Source organism: Medicago truncatula, chromosome 5 (assembly GCF_003473485.1).
Source record: "Medicago truncatula cultivar Jemalong A17 chromosome 5, MtrunA17r5.0-ANR, whole genome shotgun sequence".
NCBI lineage: Eukaryota > Viridiplantae > Streptophyta > Magnoliopsida > Fabales > Fabaceae > Medicago > Medicago truncatula.
Genome location: NC_053046.1, coordinates 10,402,371 through 10,421,980, shown reverse-complemented (window position 1 = coordinate 10,421,980; position 19,610 = coordinate 10,402,371). Strand labels below are relative to the sequence as shown.

The 19,610-nt window shown below is 32.4% G+C and overlaps 2 protein-coding genes across 2 annotated transcripts; both read left to right on the top strand.

Annotated features, from left to right (window-relative positions):
- Positions 1–8,235: 8,235 nt before the first annotated feature.
- Positions 8,236–15,378, top strand: LOC11409930 (arabinosyltransferase XEG113). Its single transcript, XM_024783298.2, has 13 exons — positions 8,236–8,502; positions 9,834–10,130; positions 10,530–10,735; positions 10,917–11,022; positions 11,175–11,431; positions 12,211–12,346; positions 12,938–13,032; positions 13,140–13,193; positions 13,395–13,508; positions 14,109–14,207; positions 14,304–14,423; positions 14,517–14,603; positions 14,720–15,378. The coding sequence occupies exons 1-13, from the start codon at positions 8,355–8,357 to the stop codon at positions 14,885–14,887; spliced, it is 1,887 nt and encodes a 628-aa protein (XP_024639066.1). The 5' UTR covers positions 8,236–8,354; the 3' UTR covers positions 14,888–15,378.
- A 353-nt stretch (positions 15,379–15,731) lies between these two features.
- LOC11413491 (pentatricopeptide repeat-containing protein At4g19220, mitochondrial) lies at positions 15,732–19,190 on the top strand. The gene has a single exon (XM_024783297.2). The coding sequence runs from the start codon at positions 16,043–16,045 to the stop codon at positions 18,908–18,910; it is 2,868 nt and encodes a 955-aa protein (XP_024639065.1). The 5' UTR covers positions 15,732–16,042; the 3' UTR covers positions 18,911–19,190.
- Positions 19,191–19,610: the final 420 nt, after the last annotated feature.

The following is a 19,610-nucleotide window of genomic DNA, read 5'->3' as shown; positions in this document are numbered from 1 at the left end:
AACAACTGTTTCAACAGGCATGAAAATGGACAGAAAATTAAAAGTATGTAATATTTGTTTATTATACAAAACAAGTGGATTTTGCATCTAACTAGCCAGCTAGTACGACTTCTACATCACCAACTATACAAAATCTCATTGACCAAAGTGCAATTCAAAATTAACCAAAATTGACCGTAATCTTGATTTATTAGCGTTTACCTTGATCTGTAATCTTGATTAAATATTGTTTGAAAATGTGTTTATATAATATAATCGTAGACTTTGGTCATTATCTCTCATAAATGTTATTGTCGAGTTGTCTATTCCGTTACAAACCAATACTCAACCAAATATGTGATCCTTTCCTATGGGCTAGAGAAAACCAGGACTAATGATTTTGATTAGCATGTGGAAAAGAAAACCACTAAAAAACTTAAAACAAGGGGTCGATACCACTTTATTTCATTTATTTTTATTTTTTCAGTTTAAATATTTTTTTTCTTCCTATAAATATAAAAAAATTTCTTTGTCTCTGTTAAAAAAAGAATATTTTTCGTCAACTTAAAAAATATAGGCAAAATTATATATGAGATCCTATAATTAGACATTTTTTCGGAATTGATCCTTTAAAATAATTTTTTTTGTATGCCAAATTCTACGGTACACCCAACATATTTGAGTGTACCGGTACACCAACCTTTTAATTTTATAGGAAATGAGTTTTTTTTTTTTGAAGAAAAATATTATTTTTTATCATTTATAATTATAATGATTAAAACTTATTCATCAAAAGTGTAAACGAATTTTTTTTTAAAATTTTTTATCGCTCATAATAGATAACTTTGATTATTTTATACGATAATATGTAAAAAATTACTATGATTCTTATAAACAATGAATGATGCGTTTTTCTTCTGAAATCATATTTTCTAAAATATAAATGCCGACAAATAACTATTTATTTCATAAAATTGATCGTTAGTTTATAGATTTATGAAGCAAGAGTACTGATACACCTCAATTTACAAATGTACTGTAGAAGTTTCTTTTTTGTATTGGTTTTTTGTTTTTTTTTTCCGAATCAAGAGTGTAATAACATTAAAGAAGTTATAAGACATCCGAATCAAGGTAACACCTATTAAAATCTCTAATCCTATGTCAAACACTCGTATATATATTATTTTTTTTAAAGTGAAAACATGTATAAAAAGGGGGACTATGCCGTATATATTTATTATTATATACAAATCAATTAGACAATAACAAATTCCCTAAAAAAAAAATAGAGAATAGCAAATTTAGCACTTAAGAACATAGAGACAAATAACAAATGCAAAACGAAGGGAGTCAAGAAAAACATTAAAACTAAGCTGTTTTCCTTGACCCTAAATTAAAGCTGTTTTCCTTGACCCTAAACTCTCTAAAAGTGATATAGTTCCACTAGTTTGCATTGGTAGAGTGAAAAAAACTACATTTAAAAATAAATTATTTTCTCCCTAAAATAAGACATTATCGTACATATTGTTATTTGACTTTATTTTTATCTTTGCATTTTTCAAAAGTACTCAAAATTGAATCTGGAGGGTTAATAATAGTTAATTGTTGAAGAAAATTGAAGTTACATTCGTCATTTTATGGTGTTTCTTAGCCTTCACAAGAGTATAAACAACAATTCTCCCAAAACTCAAGTCTCATCCAAGGAAGAGTGGTGGGTTTTGATATCAGGAGAAAACAAAGAGAATATCATTAAAGTTATAATTTTACACCATTTTTTTTAAAACTCGCTATTTGATCCAAGAATCGACTAATTCGAGGGTGACCAATCCCACCGTCCACTTACGGGGGCCCCGTTTAAAGTCAGAGCATGCTCCGTATGGACTTAGCCCATCGAAATTGGCGCCAGAGAGAATCAAACCTGAAATCTTTGAAGAAGCAAACTCCAAGATCCAAAGTCAACCACTAGACCAACACCAAATGGATTTATAACTTTACACCATTAACAATTTGTGCGGAAAATTTTGGCTACAAATCTTGTTAATTTTATATTATAAAAAAGGTTACTTTGTTGTATAGATATTGAATATAATTAGATATATGATATGATAAATAAGATTAGTTTTTTCAATTAGTTTGCCCTAAGGATTAAAGAAATTGAAGGTTAAATCCTAATGATGAAGGAGAAAAAAAATACTAATATACTAGTGTTTCTCAAGAATTGTAAACCATTTAAGTAAAAAAGAAGATAATTGTAGACTGTATATAGCACTTAAACACAACCAACAAAGATACAAAAATTGGACGTGATACTAATATGATGTGGAAGCATATAAAGAAAGAATTATGCTCTTTTCCCAGCATATTTCGCTCCCACCCAGCTGATTTGTCGAAAATGTCCCTACGTTAGTTAAGTCATGTACCACTAGCTTGTGCGCGAGTTAACTCATGCACGTTTGCCGGTGGTCAAAACTGAAGAACAAACATTTTTTGGATGGTGGTCGATGCAATTTAAAGGTTTTTACACGTTTTTTTTTTCTTCACGTTTTTTGACCTCATTAAGTGCTATGTTACCTTAAACCACCTATAAATACCCCTCCAAACTTCCCCATTTCCTCACACCATCTCACATTCTCACTCTCCCCATATGAATCTCCTTTTTTTCCTTCTTTATTTTGGTGTAAAAAGATAAAGAGGCAAATTCTAGGGATAAAATGATGAGTAGTGAGCAGCTTTCATGGAAAAAAGAGCCAGATTGGGTAAAACTAAATATGGTTGGTTTTCTTGTGGATTTCTATTAGTTTTACCACCGGAAGCTAGGTTTTCTGGTGGTTTTTTTTTTTTTAATTTTACCACCGGAAGATAGGTTTTCTGGTGCTTTTTATTTTTTCGCATATTTAGTTTTACCCCATTGTAAATGTAATAATAATAATATTAATAAAATGATATTTTATATCTATTATTTTTGTTAATTTTTGCATTTATTTTATGATTGCGTATTAAATTAATAAATTTGAATAAAGTAAATAAATGAATTAGAATAAATTCAGCATGAATGCGAATAAAAATTGTGTATTGAATAAATTCGAATAAAATTACGTATTAAAAAAAGGTCTAATTAAACTCAGTGTGAATTTGAAAAAAGGCCTAATTAAAGTCAACGTGAATTCGAATAAAGTTGTGTATTGAATAAATTCGAATAAAAGTTACATTACATTACATAAACAACATGTACATCAACTATATATGTTATCACATCAAATTCATTCAAATAAGACGAGTGATCACATAAAGATTGAGGTGCATTTCGTGACACTCATCTTATATGAAGGAATTCGATATCATAACTTATATAGTTGATTCTCAATAATACATGTTTCTAAATATGTCCTATTATTACATTACATTCGGAAATGCATCTACCAACTACAACAATTGTCTTACCCCTGAATGGGGTAAATTCAAACTTGCTAAACAACATCTCTCAAGCATTCACCCGACATTTCTATTGTTCCATTCAAAACATTAAATTCTTGTTAGGCTTGGTTTAAATAATGGCATTCAAGTGTCAAAAGAATGAGGTGCATTCATTGACACTTCAATACCTTCATCTAAACCAATCTAACAAGAATTTAATCTTTTGAAAGGTACAATAGAAATGTCGGGTGAATGTCTGGGAACTGCTGTTTAACAAGTTTGAATTACCCCATCCAAAGGAAGACAATTTGTGTAGTTGGAAGGTGCATTTCACTACCTAATCACGATCCCTACCTAAGCACGCAGCGGTAGCTAACTAACGCAGCGTTAGTTAAGTAGCACAGAGTTTAACACTTGTGTTACTTAACTAACGCATGAGCATTTTGGGCAAGGCTGCTGGGCGCGAGCAAAAAAGTGTTGGGGGAAGAGCATAATTCATAAAGGAAAAGCTATTTCTTTTCCCATCCACTTTTCTTCTTACGCAATGGAGGATTTTTGAAGATATTTTAACATTTTTTGGATGGCGTTTAACATTGTTCGGATTATAAAATCCAAAATCTGTAAGGTGCGTGAAAAAATTAATAAGTGAAATAAGAAGGTGCTTAAAGCAAAATATAAAATGGAATACGACATACTTTAGTCTTTACATCTTGCAAGAAAATACCCATTAGTCAAACTTATTTTGGACGTGATATTGCTATTTTGAATCAAAATTCCCTTGTTAACCCCGCCCCACTATTTTATCATTCTCACCCCTCCCCTGCTATTTCCCTTCACTTTAATATCTCTACCCACACAATAATTCTAACACCACTTCTTGTTTCCACCACACTGTCACGGCCAACCCCAAGTTTCCGGTCTATGGCCTCTAAGATGACGTTGAGGATTGGAATTCTTTCTATTTGATAGACAAAATCAACTTAATTGTATTAATCTCTACAAAAATGAAGTGGACATTAAAAGATGATTCTAGTTTTTTGGAAACTTTAATTTTTTTGACAAATCTACCTTTGATGTTCTATAAAATGTTACTTATATTTTTTTTTTTAATGTTACTTAATGATGAATGTGATTTTAATTAGATGCATGTGTGTATTCTTTTTAACAAATACTAAAATAATTTATTCAAAATCAAACATTTAATATATAATCTGATAATTATAATTAATTATTCAGCTAATGGTAAAGAGTTGTAAATCTTGAATTTAAACTTGAATGAAGTAGAACAAAATAATCTAATAATCAATTATTAACATTGGCCATTAAGATTTAATTAACACAACTAAAGACTATTTATATTTGAGGAGTGTTATATAGCATGAAGATTTTGTCGTGCAAAACACACGAACACATGCTTGATTTACAAACACACTATTTACAGGCTTGTTTTAATTATTATTTTAATGTTAAAGAGAAAGGAAAATAAAAAATCTCCAAAATTGATCCTCATAATCGTGGCAGCATATGATTCTAGTACCACTGTCAACCGCATGCACATCACCTCAACTTTTGCTGTCATCTTTGTCATAGCAATTGTCTTTGCATCCCACTGTTTTTTTTTTTTCATCCCACTGTTGTTGCTGTCATTTATGGTGATATAATTATAAAGAATGAAATTGTTTCATCTAAGCAAGAGAAAGATAAGAGCGATGAAGCACAACAAAGGTGAGAGGGTGGAAGTACCATCGCAGGAAGTGCATGGTTAGCTAAGTTAATTACTTGAACAGTTATAAAAAGAGGTCTCAATATCGATTGAAAATATAAAAGGAGGATATGAAGATGAAAATACAACGTAGAAATAAAGAGAAACATGTCAATAGGGTCCATCAAGTGAAGATACCACATTCGTGTCTTTAGCACGAAAATATTTGTTGTGTCATTTACCATTTTTCTTTATATTTACACAAAAAGAAAAATACATATCAAACGGCAATGATAGTTGTCTCGATTACTTTAGAGTTAATTCATCCACAGTGGATAGTGGATTTAACTTCCGCCACTGATGTGATGACTTCTTAAAGACAATATGTAAATACCTATACAAATGTTCTTTAAATTAGAGATGTATTTTAACATCAATGACTCTTGAAGTTCAACTCGTTTAAATTTTTATTTAACAAAGTACATTTCAATAAAATTCTAGAAGCATTTTTTTTTTTTTTTATATATAAATAGAAGCGATTAACTTCCATTTAATCTAGAAGATCCAAACATATACTCTCCCCCTTCCTTTTTACATATCATTTAAAAATAGTACTCTTTAATTAAGGTAGTTGATTTTTGAAGTTTTTTTTTTCTGTCTATTATACCTTCATTCTAATTTATCTATTTATTATTTTTTTTGCATACATCTCTTTTAAATAAATTTGATGTGCCGTTTTTTCTTTCGTAACAAATAATTGTGATACACTCCACTTCTTTTCAATAAATTATTATTATTATTTTTTCCACACTCTATCTCTCCATGAACCCTTTTTTTATTAACAAATATTAGGATGTTAATTTGTTATGTTAATATTTTCTCTTATGCCATATTTCGAACCTTAAACATGTACTTTCTTATTTCAACCAAGTGAGTTATCCATCTCAAACAAACAATTATCATTGCAAACGATTATTAATTTAGAGATTGCATAGTAAAATAAAATATATTCTAACTTTACTTGATCAAAATCTAAATTTATTCCTATAGTCTTCCACTCTTTATTTTTTTTAAATATTTATGCAGTCTTTTATGTATTTCATTAGAATTGTTTTGCATTTGAAATTTTTAATAATGTTATTGATGTTATTTATAGATTTTTAACTCTTCGGTTGATCCTATCTTAAAACCATTATTATGAGAAATGAAATTTAGTTTCGTCTAAGTTTAAATTTGCACATAATAAAAAAAACAAATTGAGTTTTAAATAAAACTTTGTTTCAAAAGAAAAACAAAATATTTTTAGTTTAATTGAAAATAAGTAATTATAATTAAAAAAAAGGAGTAAGCATGGTTTTTTTTTTTTTTATGGGGATAATAATAGTGTTCCACTTCTTATTCATGACTCAAACCCACACTTAAGTATTTTACGAACTAAGTTATATTTCGTTCATTGAAAAAATATGTAATTGACAAATTGCACCTTTACACTATAAAAAAAGTTAACACAAACAAAAAAAATATTGAAAAGACATATCGTGAATAAATTGACCGAACAAATGTTGTTAACAAAATGTAAGTCTAAATATGTTTTCGATCCTTATATATATTTCAACTTTTAGGTTTAATTCCCATATAATTTTACTTCGGCTTTTACTTCATGTTTTGTAAAAAAAAAAAAAAAAAAAAAAGGTTAAGAGACATTCTTATAAGGGATAGGATAAAATGACACCATGGTGTCAAAATTAGTTTGACACCAAATCTCATCTATTCATTTCATTTAATCCAAAGGTTTAAAACTATCACCAAATTAATTAATATACACCAAATACTCTCTATCACCTAATTAAAAAACATATCTATCATTATTAATTTATAATCAAACATTCTATTTTTATTTCCCCAAATTTATTTGTTCCTCTTTTTTATTTCCCCAAATTTATAAATTTTCCCAGATTTCTATAATCATACTCAAACTTTTTTTCTAAATTTTTTTATAAAATGAATGGTTGAACTCATATACATATGGTTGTTTGAGTCATCATCACCATCAATGATATTTCTTTGTCTTTATCTCATATACTCATATTTTTTTAATAATTAATTAAATTGTATTAAAAAAAAAACCAACAAGCTCGACAAATGATTCTTGAATTGTTCATGCTAATTAGATTATTTTGTCACTCATAGGTCTAATGTTTTTTTAGAGGACTCGTTGTGTCTCATGTTTTACTGAATTAAGATTTATCATGATTTTATAAAAATTATAAAGTTTGAATTTGTGCTTATGGCCAAAAGAAAAAAATTAGAGGAAAATAAAAAGGGTTTGAATATACCAAAAACAAGAAGGTATTGTTTGATTATGAATTAATGATGATAGATATGTTTCTTAATTAGGTAATAGAGAGTATTTGATGTATGTTAATTAATTTGGTGATAGTTTTAAGCCTTTGGATTAAATGAAATGAATGGATAAGATTTGGTGTCAAATTAATTTTGACACCATGGTGTCATTTGATCTTATCCCTTCTTATAATATTTAAACATGATTACAAATAGAAAAATCAAATTTTTGATTATACACATAAATTGACTTACAAACAAAGGAAAAAAATAATGATTGAAAATTGTAAAAGATTTAAAAATGGAAGTAAAATTACACAAGGATCAAAATGAAAAGTTTGAATATTTATAAATCAAAAAAAAATTAATCCTTTGACCAAAAAAATAAATAAAAATGAGGAGTGATACGGACACTCTATTTCTAACACTTGCTTTCTTATTGGGTGAAATTCATGTGGGTACTACACATTGAAAATAAATCCCACATAAAGTAGTGAGTTCCACTCGAGTTTCACTCAATAACAAATTAAGTGTTAGAGAATGTTGCTAGTATTTCTAAAAAAAAATTTATCCAAATTTTTTTGCCTAACATCATTTTCATGACATTCGATAATTATGTTAACAACGTTAAACACAGACAAATATACATCAATAATTATTCAGAAGTCCTAGCTCAACTGGAAAAATGCCGAAATTATTAGGCCGGATGCCTTGACCGGGGTTCGAACCCCGGTACCTCCACTTGTGTGTGTGAGTTTATAATGGCTTTGTCATTTCGTCTATCTACCAAAAAAAAATATACATCAATAATTTAGTGGTTGAATTTCCATAATAACAAGCACAAGCACAGCTCTCTTCATTGTGCAGTGAAAATCAATCATGGTTTCTATTTGAATCAGAATCAGAAAATTTTCAGATGGCATGCGAGGAAGTTGCACATTCAAGACCTGTCTTTCTCACGATCTACACTGTTGTCATCGTTGTTTCTTCCTTATACGTTTTCTCCGCTATACACTATTCTTCTACAACCTCTTCAGCTTGGTCTTCTTTTCCTCCTCTTTCAAGTAACCCTTTTATCTCTACCTCTTTTTATTCTATCTTACATGCATTTTAATCAAGTGGGTTGAATCAAAATCCTATCTTTTTTTGTTAGTTGTTGGTTTTGTCATAAATGGGAATACCCTTTTTGGAATTTGATATGTATTGTTGTTAGGCCTTAGGATAGGATTAGTTAGTTGGTTATGATGTTGAAACTTGAAAAATTGTTTTGGCATTGGTTTTTAATGTATGGTCTATGAAGCACCGACATAGACACTGACATTGTCACACTTTGAGAAAATGAATTATTTGAACGTACTCAGATGTGTCGGTGTCAGACATGACACATGTCCGACACATGACACGCCTTCGATCAGCAGTGCTACATTGTGTATGGTTAATCCGTTAGCTCAAACTAGTTGAGCTACTCAACTCTCCGTTTATAATGCATGGTTAATGAGCAGAGATTTTCTATATTTCTTTTTGTGAAATGGAGAGTTTTGTTGATAAGTTTAATTAGTATGCATTTTCGATGTAAAAAGGTTTAGTTTGACGGAGATGTATTTTACACTGACATTCAATTAGAACTCACAATATTGCCATGTAAGTCCAACTGACATCCAATGAGAATTTACAATATTTCCATATAAGTCCACTTTGTAACTGTATTTTAGAAGTAACTGCAAAATGGTGGATTCTTATTGGATGTCAGTGTGACATTGGTTTACATTGACACTGCATGTCCCCTTTTCTCAAAAGAGTTTTGATAAATGATGAGATGTGATTGGATGCGTAAAAAAAATTACACCGCGATGCATACTGGTTAAATATTTTATTAATATGGTTTTTGGGTTTATAAAGATCTAATTATGTCGTTAATTTTTAGAAATGTGTGCTAAATTGCTACAGATTTTAGAAATAACTGCAAATTGGTGGATTCCCATTGGGTGTAAGTGTGACATTGGTTTACACTGACACTGGATGTCCCTTTTTCTCAAAAGAGTTTTGATAAATGATGAGATGTGATTGGATGCGTCTGTAAAAAAATTACACTGATGATGCATACCAGTTAAATATTTTATTAATATTATGTCGTTAGTTTTTAGAAATGTGTGCTAAACTGCTAATATGTGCCTTTATACACCAAAACTATAGAAACAGAACTTTCCATTACTACATGTCATTGTATTGCACCTGCTTTATTTGTGTAGCTGCATCTTTCAACTACTCTCTCGTTGTTGTTTCCACTTCATGTGTATGACACTTTTCAATTCATCAAGCATTGGTTTTTCCTTCCTCTATTTCTTCATTTCTTTTGTGGATGTGAATTCAAACCATGACTGAGCATGCTTTGTAGATGAGGATCCTCGGCTTTTAGATCGAACATTTGATGCTTCTCAGTTAGAAACAATGCATGCTGTGCCCTCTGCTTTCCCTGAGCTCCAAAATGTGTCGAGAAAGCCTATTTTGAATGTTCCTCCTCGCAATAAAAAGATGCCGCCCTTGAAAGAGTTTAGACTGACCAAAGAATTGGTTCAACAAAGGGTGAAAGATAACATTATAATAGTTACATTCGGTAACTATGCATTCATGGACTTTATTCTGACTTGGGTTAAACAATTGAATGATCTCGGAGTTTCCAATTATCTTGTTGGTGAGCATTGCTGTTTGAGCATTCTATCATTGTATTTTGTTTTGTAACGACCCTTGCTAGAAATACATACATGGTATTCTGTATAGTTGATTACACCAGGGCCTGTTTCGATTGGCTTATTTAAGCTTATCTGCTGGCATAATCACTTGTGAGATTGTTTGGAAGAGTTTATAAAAACACTTTATGACATGTCTATTAGTTGTTTTCAACTTATTTCCTTAAAACTCTCTAGGATAGCTTATAAAAACAAATTATAGCTTATATGACTTATTTTATCTTTTGTTATAAAAATAGCTTATACGTAAGCACTTATATGATAAGTGTTTATGCTAAAACGGATAACCGTTTTTTAATTAGTTGTTTATCCAAACAGTAATGAATTTGAATTCTACCTTTTAGGTGCAATGGACACGAAATTATTGGAGGCACTTTATTGGAAAGGGGTACCGGTTTTTGACATGAACAGCCATATGAGCACCATGGATGTTGGCTGGGGTTCTCCAACATTTCATAAGATGGGGAGGGAAAAAGTTATTTTGATAAACTCCATACTGCCTTTTGGTGTTGAACTGTTGATGTGTGATACTGACATGGTTTGGTTGAAGGTACTTTTCTCCATTCCTTAATATATGTTTGATTTTAATGGTGATTCATATTTCATATGCTTGCTTAGTTTTGTTATGAATGATCCAAATTCAAAACGTATAATGTGGATTGACTAAGATGTGTTTGTTCCTCTAAGATATATTATATTCCTAAATATTCCATTATTTGATTATGGAGCAGAACCCACTTCCATATCTTGCTCGTTATCCTGGAGCAGATGTTTTAACATCCAGTGATCAAGTTATACCAACAGTTGTTGACGATAGTCTGGAAGTTTGGAAAGAAGGTCAATATTATATATAAGCAGATTTAACATCCAGGAATCAAATCAATGCTCTTATTCATTTATTGCTTCTTTAATCCCTCATTTTAACGCACTTGTTTGAGCTTTAAGAGATTGTATACTATATTGATGATTGTTACTGTCTCATTGAATAGTTGGTGCGGCCTACAATATAGGAATTTTTCATTGGAGACCTACAGAGTCTGCGATTAAATTGGCAAAGGAATGGATAGAACTGCTTGTGGCAGATGATAAGATATGGGATCAGAATGGGTTTAATGATATTGTCCACAGAGAGTTGGGACCATCGGTTGACGAGGACAGTGGACTTGTTTATGCTTATGATGGAAATCTAAAGCTGGGAATTTTGCCTTCAAGTATCTTTTGCAGTGGTCATACATATTTTGTCCAGGTAGGACCTAGTTAACAGTTTTGAATACTTTTTTTTTTATTTTACATGTTATCTTCCTTTTGATTTCTCTTATACAATTAAGTGTCTCTGAAGGAATCTGATAGGGACTTGGGTATTATGGTGTGCCTAATTCCTACATCGAGTGGTATGTTACGTCTAGTTGAGTATTTAAGGGGTTTGGTTCTTCCCTCTTGATAGCTAGCTATAAAGGGAACGTTTCTCAAGCAGTGTTGTTAAATAGCTGCTATGGCGACACTATACTGCTATAACGTAGACAAACTGCTATTGTTATGCGATACACTATTTATTACAAAATGTTGTCAAGTATCGGCTATAGTGACCCTATAGCACTATTACATAGCAGAATTTTAACAATCACTATTTTCCGCCTATCCGCGATTGACAACATTGTTCTCAAGTGATTGAGTACTTATCAGAGCCTGGTCGTTGGTGGCTTAGAAAGGGCTACCTACGGAGGAGCTAACCGGAAAGACCGAGTAAAGCTTCATTGACTGCCGCTGCTGGGACTTCAGCTCTAAAGAGAGGTGTTGTGATAGGGACTTGGGTATCATGGGGTGTCCAAGTCTCACATTGAGTAGGATGTGAGGCTCAGTAGAGTATTTTAGTAGTTTGGTTCTTCCCCCTTGATAACTAGCTTTTAAGATAGGGTTCTCCATGGGCTTGAATACTTATCAAAGTCTTGATTGGATGTTATGTTGCAGAGAAACAAACTGCGTGCAAGTTTTTCCTAAGAATGTCCTTTAATATTATGATTTTAGGGTATGTATCAGCAACTCAGGTTGGAGCCATATGCAGTGCACACAACATTTCAATATGCAGGCACAGAAGGAAAGCGCCACCGACTACGAGAAGCCATGCTTTTCGATGATCCACCTGAATACTATAATCCTCCTGGTAATATTATTTTTCTTCCTCAATTTCAGTGAAACACCACTTCGTTTTACTTTTTGATGCATAAGCGTGAATACACTAGTTCTATTATTTGTCTTAAATTGTTACTACCTCTGTCCTCTATGTAAGACCCCCTTGATAAAATGCACAAGAATTAAGAAAAGTTGTTTTTGTATTAAATTTGTTAATAATGTACGTTCTCTTTCAAAATTATCCTTCAATTATTAAGATAGAGATATGGCTGATCTTTTAATTCTCTTCATTTAATTAGGGGTATTTTTGTGAAAATTTAATTAATGCACCTTGAAATTTGACGAGTCTTATAAAAAGGGAGAAAAAATTTGCAATTGGGTCTTGCATATAGGGACGGAGATAATAGTTTTTTACTTTTATATCATTCATTGAGAAATTTCTATTGCATACTCCGTTCAGTTTCCCACCATTCATCTATACTGTGATGCTGAGAACTAAAAGTTTACAGTGCCTATACATTACTTGCAGTATCTGCTTATGGTTTATGCATTTACTCCTTTTCATGAAAATAAATGTTTAAATTTTGATACCATTGGAACTAAATGTTTTAATTTTTTCCAGGGGGTTTCTTGTCATTTAGGCCATCTATTCCAAAAAGCTTGTTGCTAAGCGGGAAGCATACCATTGGATCACATTTTATCCTTATTAATTACCAAGTATGCATGCATCAACTTGATCCTTTTCACTTCTGTATTTTTGAATGGAAATTATGTATGACCTTGTATTACATCTCATAATTTATGATGAAAATGAATTTGTCCAGATGAAACAAATTAGGACTGCACTTGCAATTGCTTCCCTTCTGAACAGAACACTGGTGAGGACTATTTTCTAGGATCATAAATTCTTATAATTTTATATGCTGGGTAGCTAATGTCTCATCATCAACACTAAGTCATGCCTCATAATTAGTACAAGTTACAATTAATTGATGATTTAAGTTTTCTTTTTCTCTAATGCATTTTCAATTGATAAATTATCTATTATCTGAAACAGAGTTCTTTATGTATATATTTAGGTCATGCCTCCACTATGGTGCAGGATTGATAGGCTATGGTTTCCCCATCCAGGTGTTTTGGAGGGGTCTATGACTAGACAACCTTTTCTCTGTCCTTTGGATCATGTATTTGAGGTATTTCTCTTCTAGTTTGATTACGTGGTTCCTTATTGTTATTCACTTATGTTTCAGGTCATTGGATTGCTTAATAAAGGATTATTATGCCGGTGATGGTAGTACTTGTTGTTAACTGTGATAACTGAAAAATGTTGAGCTTCTAAAAAATAGCTATAGTATGTCTATAAGCCGTTTTCAGTTTATTGAATAAGCTCTCAGGACAGCTTATGAGGCTCCGCTCTTCAATTTCTATCCACCTGCAAATTATATTTTTATGGAGAAAACAATAGAGAATGCAAATAGCTTTTCAACGTACATATGTAAATGTGAATAACTTATTGAATTGAAGCACTTATGAAATATATGTGAACCTATTGAGTAAGCACTTAATTAAACTATTTACCCAAACGCCCGCGTGGTCAGTCAGTTACTGTCATGCAATACTAAATCTAAATGAATGACCTTAGATGAGAGTAGTTGTGGTTGAAGCCATCCACTCTATAGACTTGGTCTTGCCCTTATATTTGGAGTTGAATAAGAAATATGAGCCTGGGTCGACTTGGAAGAGATTTCGTTTACACGCTATATTTCTTTCACATAAAATTTACTCTATTGCAGGTGAATGCCATGTTAAATGAACTTCCAGAGGATGAGTTTGGCCCTGATATCGATTTTAGAGAGTACTCCATACTTGATAATCCATCACTGCCCTCAGAGGTTAATAAATGTCAATCCAATCAAAATTTAAAACAATGAATTTTCCTTTCTTGTTATATATCTCTGCTGAAGTTATGCCTGGGTTCTTAAATTCAGGTGAAAAAGTCGTGGCTTGATGTTCACCTCTGTAAAGAAGGAACCCAAAATTGTAATGCATCAAATAATGTAACTGTTGGGGGAGTACTTAAATTCCCAAAGCATAGCAATGAGGAAATGGTATTTTAAATTTTGATTCATTTAACTGTTGGGGGAGCACATAAATTTCCAAAGCATATTCTAACATGTGGTTGTTTCTACTTAAATTTTCAGTTCATGAAAGTATTTTCGTCGTTCAAGGATGTAAAAGTAATCCAGTTTTCTTCAATGCAAGACGCATTTACAGGTTTCAAAGACAAGGCAAGGCCAATTTTATCGTTCTGTTTAAGTTTTCCTTCTGTGCTTGCATCAAAAGTTTGAAGAATACATATTCATTTACCATGTCCTGATGCCATGTATTTATGTATTTTAATCAGGAAAGGGAAGATAGATTCAGAAAACGAGTTAAACACTACACTGGTATATGGTGCTGTGTGACTGATCACACTCCCGGTCACATATATTATGATATATACTGGGATGAGAAACCTGGATGGAAGCCAATTCCTCCTCAAACTTCTGCAGATGACCATCCACCTTGGTGAGGTCAATTTCAGAATTATATGTTCATCTTCAAAACAGTTGTAGGGGATACAATCATAAACAGAAGATATTCAAAGGTGCTTCATTTCCAACTCGCTGTGAAGACCAGTATCGTATACTTGTGGAAGTAAACACTATGTACCACTGACACTTCTTATTGAAGTCTTGTCCGGGTGTCCATATCTTTGTCATTGCTTCATATACAGCCTTTATCCATGTTGAGGATGTTGGTACTTATTTGAGGGATCTGATAGTGTGATTGCAAGAGAATGATTTGTATTAACATCTTCCAACATTGCAAATTAGAGAAAGGGAAGACAACAATATATCAGATGAGGCTGCAGTTTTTGGATGTTGTTGTCTTAGTTTTTTATTTTTATTTTAATAAGCTAGAAGTTTATTCAAGAGAATGATATTGAATTGCTTGTAATTAAAATAACAGAAGAAATCCAAATCTATCACTCTTTCTTTTTTTTATTTTTTATTTCAAACAGGGAAGTAATATTTTTTATTATTATTATATTTTTTTATCCTTTTGGTTATTTGATCTTTGCCGTTAGAAGTTAAACTCCGAAAAATTCCCTCATTCAATATAATGTATATATTTTTTCGTGTTAATCATTCAAAATTATTTGACGAAATTGAAAACGAATCTCAATTAGCATGTTGTTCCGAGAATTCCTTGAGTATTATGCAATTCTAACGTTTCAGATTGGAGGTGTGTCTGGTGTCTGATATGTGTCGGTGTCAGACATCAACACAACATTGACACATGTAATTATATTCAATCACTTTTTTTGCCAGTTTTTGTTTACGTTTTTTGTGTCAATGTTTGTTTACATTTTATGTTGTCAATGTCCTCGTTGGTATTTGTGTTTGTGTTAGTGCTTCATTGGTTGAGTAACTTAACCGTAGAAAACAATCATTTGAATTTTGAACCATAGCATTGTTCAATGTTTCTTAGAAATATGGTTACTTCAATTTTGTATCCAAAATAGCTTATATACCAGACATTAACCAACGTTAGCTGAACTATTGTCATGTTATGACAAGACCAAGAAAACATCATCATCATCATCATCATCGTATCTCATTCATAATCATGTTCTTGTGTGCAAGACATGAACTTTCATAGCTACAACAAGAAATAACTGAAAATGAGAACATGGGTAGTTTCCCAATTGCAACTAAATCACATAACAAGATTGACCTTTGAAAATCCAGTCTTGCTTCGATTTCGACTTAGAAGGTCATCATCGTCGTTCCATTCATTTTCTTCACAAGAAAACTATCTAAATGGGAACTTCAGCATTGTTCATAGACAAAAGGTTAATTTTCTTCCATGTGATTCTTCCCTGTTATCATGTAGTTGTCGTTGTTTTTGCATTGCCATTAATCTGTTTGATAAAATGCCACAAAGGAATTTTCATGTAAGAGAGGTTCATTTTGATCTTGTTGTTGATTGCATTAAATTGTCCCTCGAAAAACCTAATATTTTCACTGCCACTGTTGTTCATTGTGCTGCCTTGAAGACAGGTGCTTTAGCTTACCTTCCAACTTCAACATCTCTATTCACTCTTTATTCCAAAGCTGGAGACTTTACTTCATCTAGGGTTTTATTTGAACACATTCACAACAGAGATGTGATTGCTTGGAATGCTATTATTTCGGCATCGCTCGAAAACAAATGCTATAGGACAGCAGTGGAGTTCTTTCAGAAAATGATCAAGGACCAAACTAGGTTTGATTCCACCACTCTATTGCTTGTGGTGTCAACTTTGTCACACTTGAAAAACTTTGGTCAAGGAAGGGTAATTCATTGTGTGAGTATAAAATCTGGGATGCTTGTGGATATTAGTTTATGTAATGCTCTTATTAACATGTATGCTAAGTGTGGTGACGTAAACTCTTCTGATTCTGAGTGTCTGTTTGAAGAAATGGAATATAAAGATGTTGTTTCATGGAACTCGATAATGAGAGGATGTCTTTACAACGGTGATCTGGAGAAATCGTTGTGTTACTTCAGAAGGATGAATTTTTCGGAAGAAAGGGCAGATCATGTCAGCCTTTCTTGTGCTATTTCAGCGTGTTCGAGTTTGGGAGAATTGGCTTTTGGAGAATGCATTCATGGTCAAGGAATCAAGCTAGGATACAAGGATAACTCTTTTGTTTCGGTTGCAAACTCCCTCATTTCGTTATATTCACAATGTGAGGCCGTCGATGTTGCCGAGACTGTATTCAGAGAAATGGCATACAAAGATATTGTTTCTTGGAATGCAATGATGGAAGGATATGCTTCAAATGAAAATATTCATGAAGCATTTGATCTTATGGTTGAAATGCAAACTACGGGATGTTTCCAACCTGATATAGTAACATTAACTACCATGCTCCCTCTTTGTGCAGAACTAATGCTTTACAGAGAAGGAAGAACTATCCATGGATATGCAATTAGAAGACATATGGTACCTGATCATCTTCCTTTGAGGAATGGCCTTATAGACATGTATTCGAAGTGCAACGTTGTCGAGAAAGCCGAGCTCTTGTTCCATTCTACTGCACAAATAGACTTGGTGTCTTGGAATGCAATGATATCTGGTTATTCTCAGAACAAGTATTATGAAAAGGCTCAAAATTTATTCAAAGAGCTTCTATGTTGCGGTCAAAATTGCAGCTCATCAACTGTTTTCGCCATTCTATCTTCTTGCAACTCTGCAAATAGTCTCAACTTTGGAAAATCGGTTCACATCTGGCAATTAAAGTCCGGTTTTCTGAACCACACTCTCTTGGTAAATTCTCTCATGCAAATGTATATCAACAGTGGAGACCTAACTTCAGGTTTCTCAATTTTGCAAGAGAATTCTTCTATAGCAGATATTGCTTCATGGAACACTATAATTGTAGGTTGTGTAAGAGGTGACCAATTTCAAGAGGCTTTAGAGACTTTCATGTTAATGAGACAAGGACCTTCTTTCAACTATGACTCCATAACCCTTGTAAATGTTTTGTCAGCCGTTGCAAACATAGAACTACTCAACCAAGGAAAGTCTCTTCACAGCCTTGCACTTAAATCTCCTTTCGGATCAGATACTCGTGTTCAGAACTCATTAATTACCATGTATGACAGATGCAGGGACATCAACAGTGCTAGAAAAGTGTTCAAATTCCATTCTATTTCCAATCTATGCACATGGAACTGCATGATCTCAGCTTTATCTCATAACAAGGAAAGTAGAGAAGCGTTGGAACTATTCCGTCATCTTCAGTTCAAACCAAATGAGTTCACCATTGTTAGTGTTCTCTCCGCATGCACTCGAATTGGTGTTCTAATACACGGAAAACAAGTTCATGGTTACACATTCAGGTATGGATATCAACAAAATTCTTTCATATCAGCAGCTCTTGTAGACTTGTACAGCACCTGTGGAAGACTGGACAATGCTGTCAAAGTATTCAGACATTCGCAGAAGTCAGAATCAGCATGGAATTCAATGATTGCTGCATATGGTAATCATGGAAATGGTGAGAAAGCAATAGAACTATTCCATGAGATGTGTGATTTAGGAATTAAAGTGACCAAAAGCACATTTGTTAGCCTTTTATCTGCATGCAGCCATTCAGGACTTGTGAACCAAGGACTTCAGTACTATGAATGTATGTTGGAGAAATATGGCATAAAACCTGAGGCTGAGCATCAAGTTTATGTGGTTAACATGTTAGCAAGATCAGGTAGAATTGATGAGGCTTATCAGTTTACAAAAGGGTTGCAATCCAATGCAAGTTCAGGTGTATGGGGGATGCTTTTGAGTGTATGCAACTATCATGGAGAACTTGAGTTGGGGAAAAAGGTTGCTGAAAAACTCTTTGAAATGGAACCTCAAAATGTCGGATATTATATATCATTGGCAAATATGTATGTTGCTGCTGGAAGTTGGAAAGATGCTACTGATTTGAGACAATATATACATGACCAAGGATTAAGAAAATGTGCAGGTTATAGTCTTATTGATGTTGGTTTGGGATAGGAAAAGGTTAGACAACATTGTCCATTTCAAGGCCAAGACATTGGTTCATGCATCTTGCAAAAGAATACTACCTTCATCCCTACACATCCAAGACCGGTGGAACCAGCTCCTCTAAAGTAAGTAGTTAGTCAAGTGAAAAAATCAATTGTTGATATTGTAACCATCCATAATATGTTATGCATGTATATATAAATTATAATATCAACCATCAATTTGTTTATCAACTGTTGCATTTACCAATTGTAGCAAATTGGGTTGGAAATGAAAGTCTCTTTTGAAACTTGGTGTAAAATATATATTACTACAATGATACATTTTTTTACATTGCACAGGTTTTACCAACATTATGTTAGTCCAAATAGAACTGAACTCAGACCCCTTAAGAAAAGTTTGAGTTGAGTCTTGTGGATGGAAAAAAACGTGATTGAGAGGAAGACCTCATTAATGATGGTCAGTCTGATTCGTCGATGAAAATTAGTTATCAATAAAATTAGTAGATATTCCACACCAATATAAATGATACCAAAAACATATTGCGCATATTTTGAATTTTATGCCCATGTGCATCCTTCTAACGGAAGACTGGAATGATTGATTTCCAAATCCGACCCCAAAATCTTTAAAAATAAATGAGACCGAAAGAAAATTTTAATATATGAGCCTTTTTTGTTTGCATATGAAGCCTTTTAAAATTTAAATA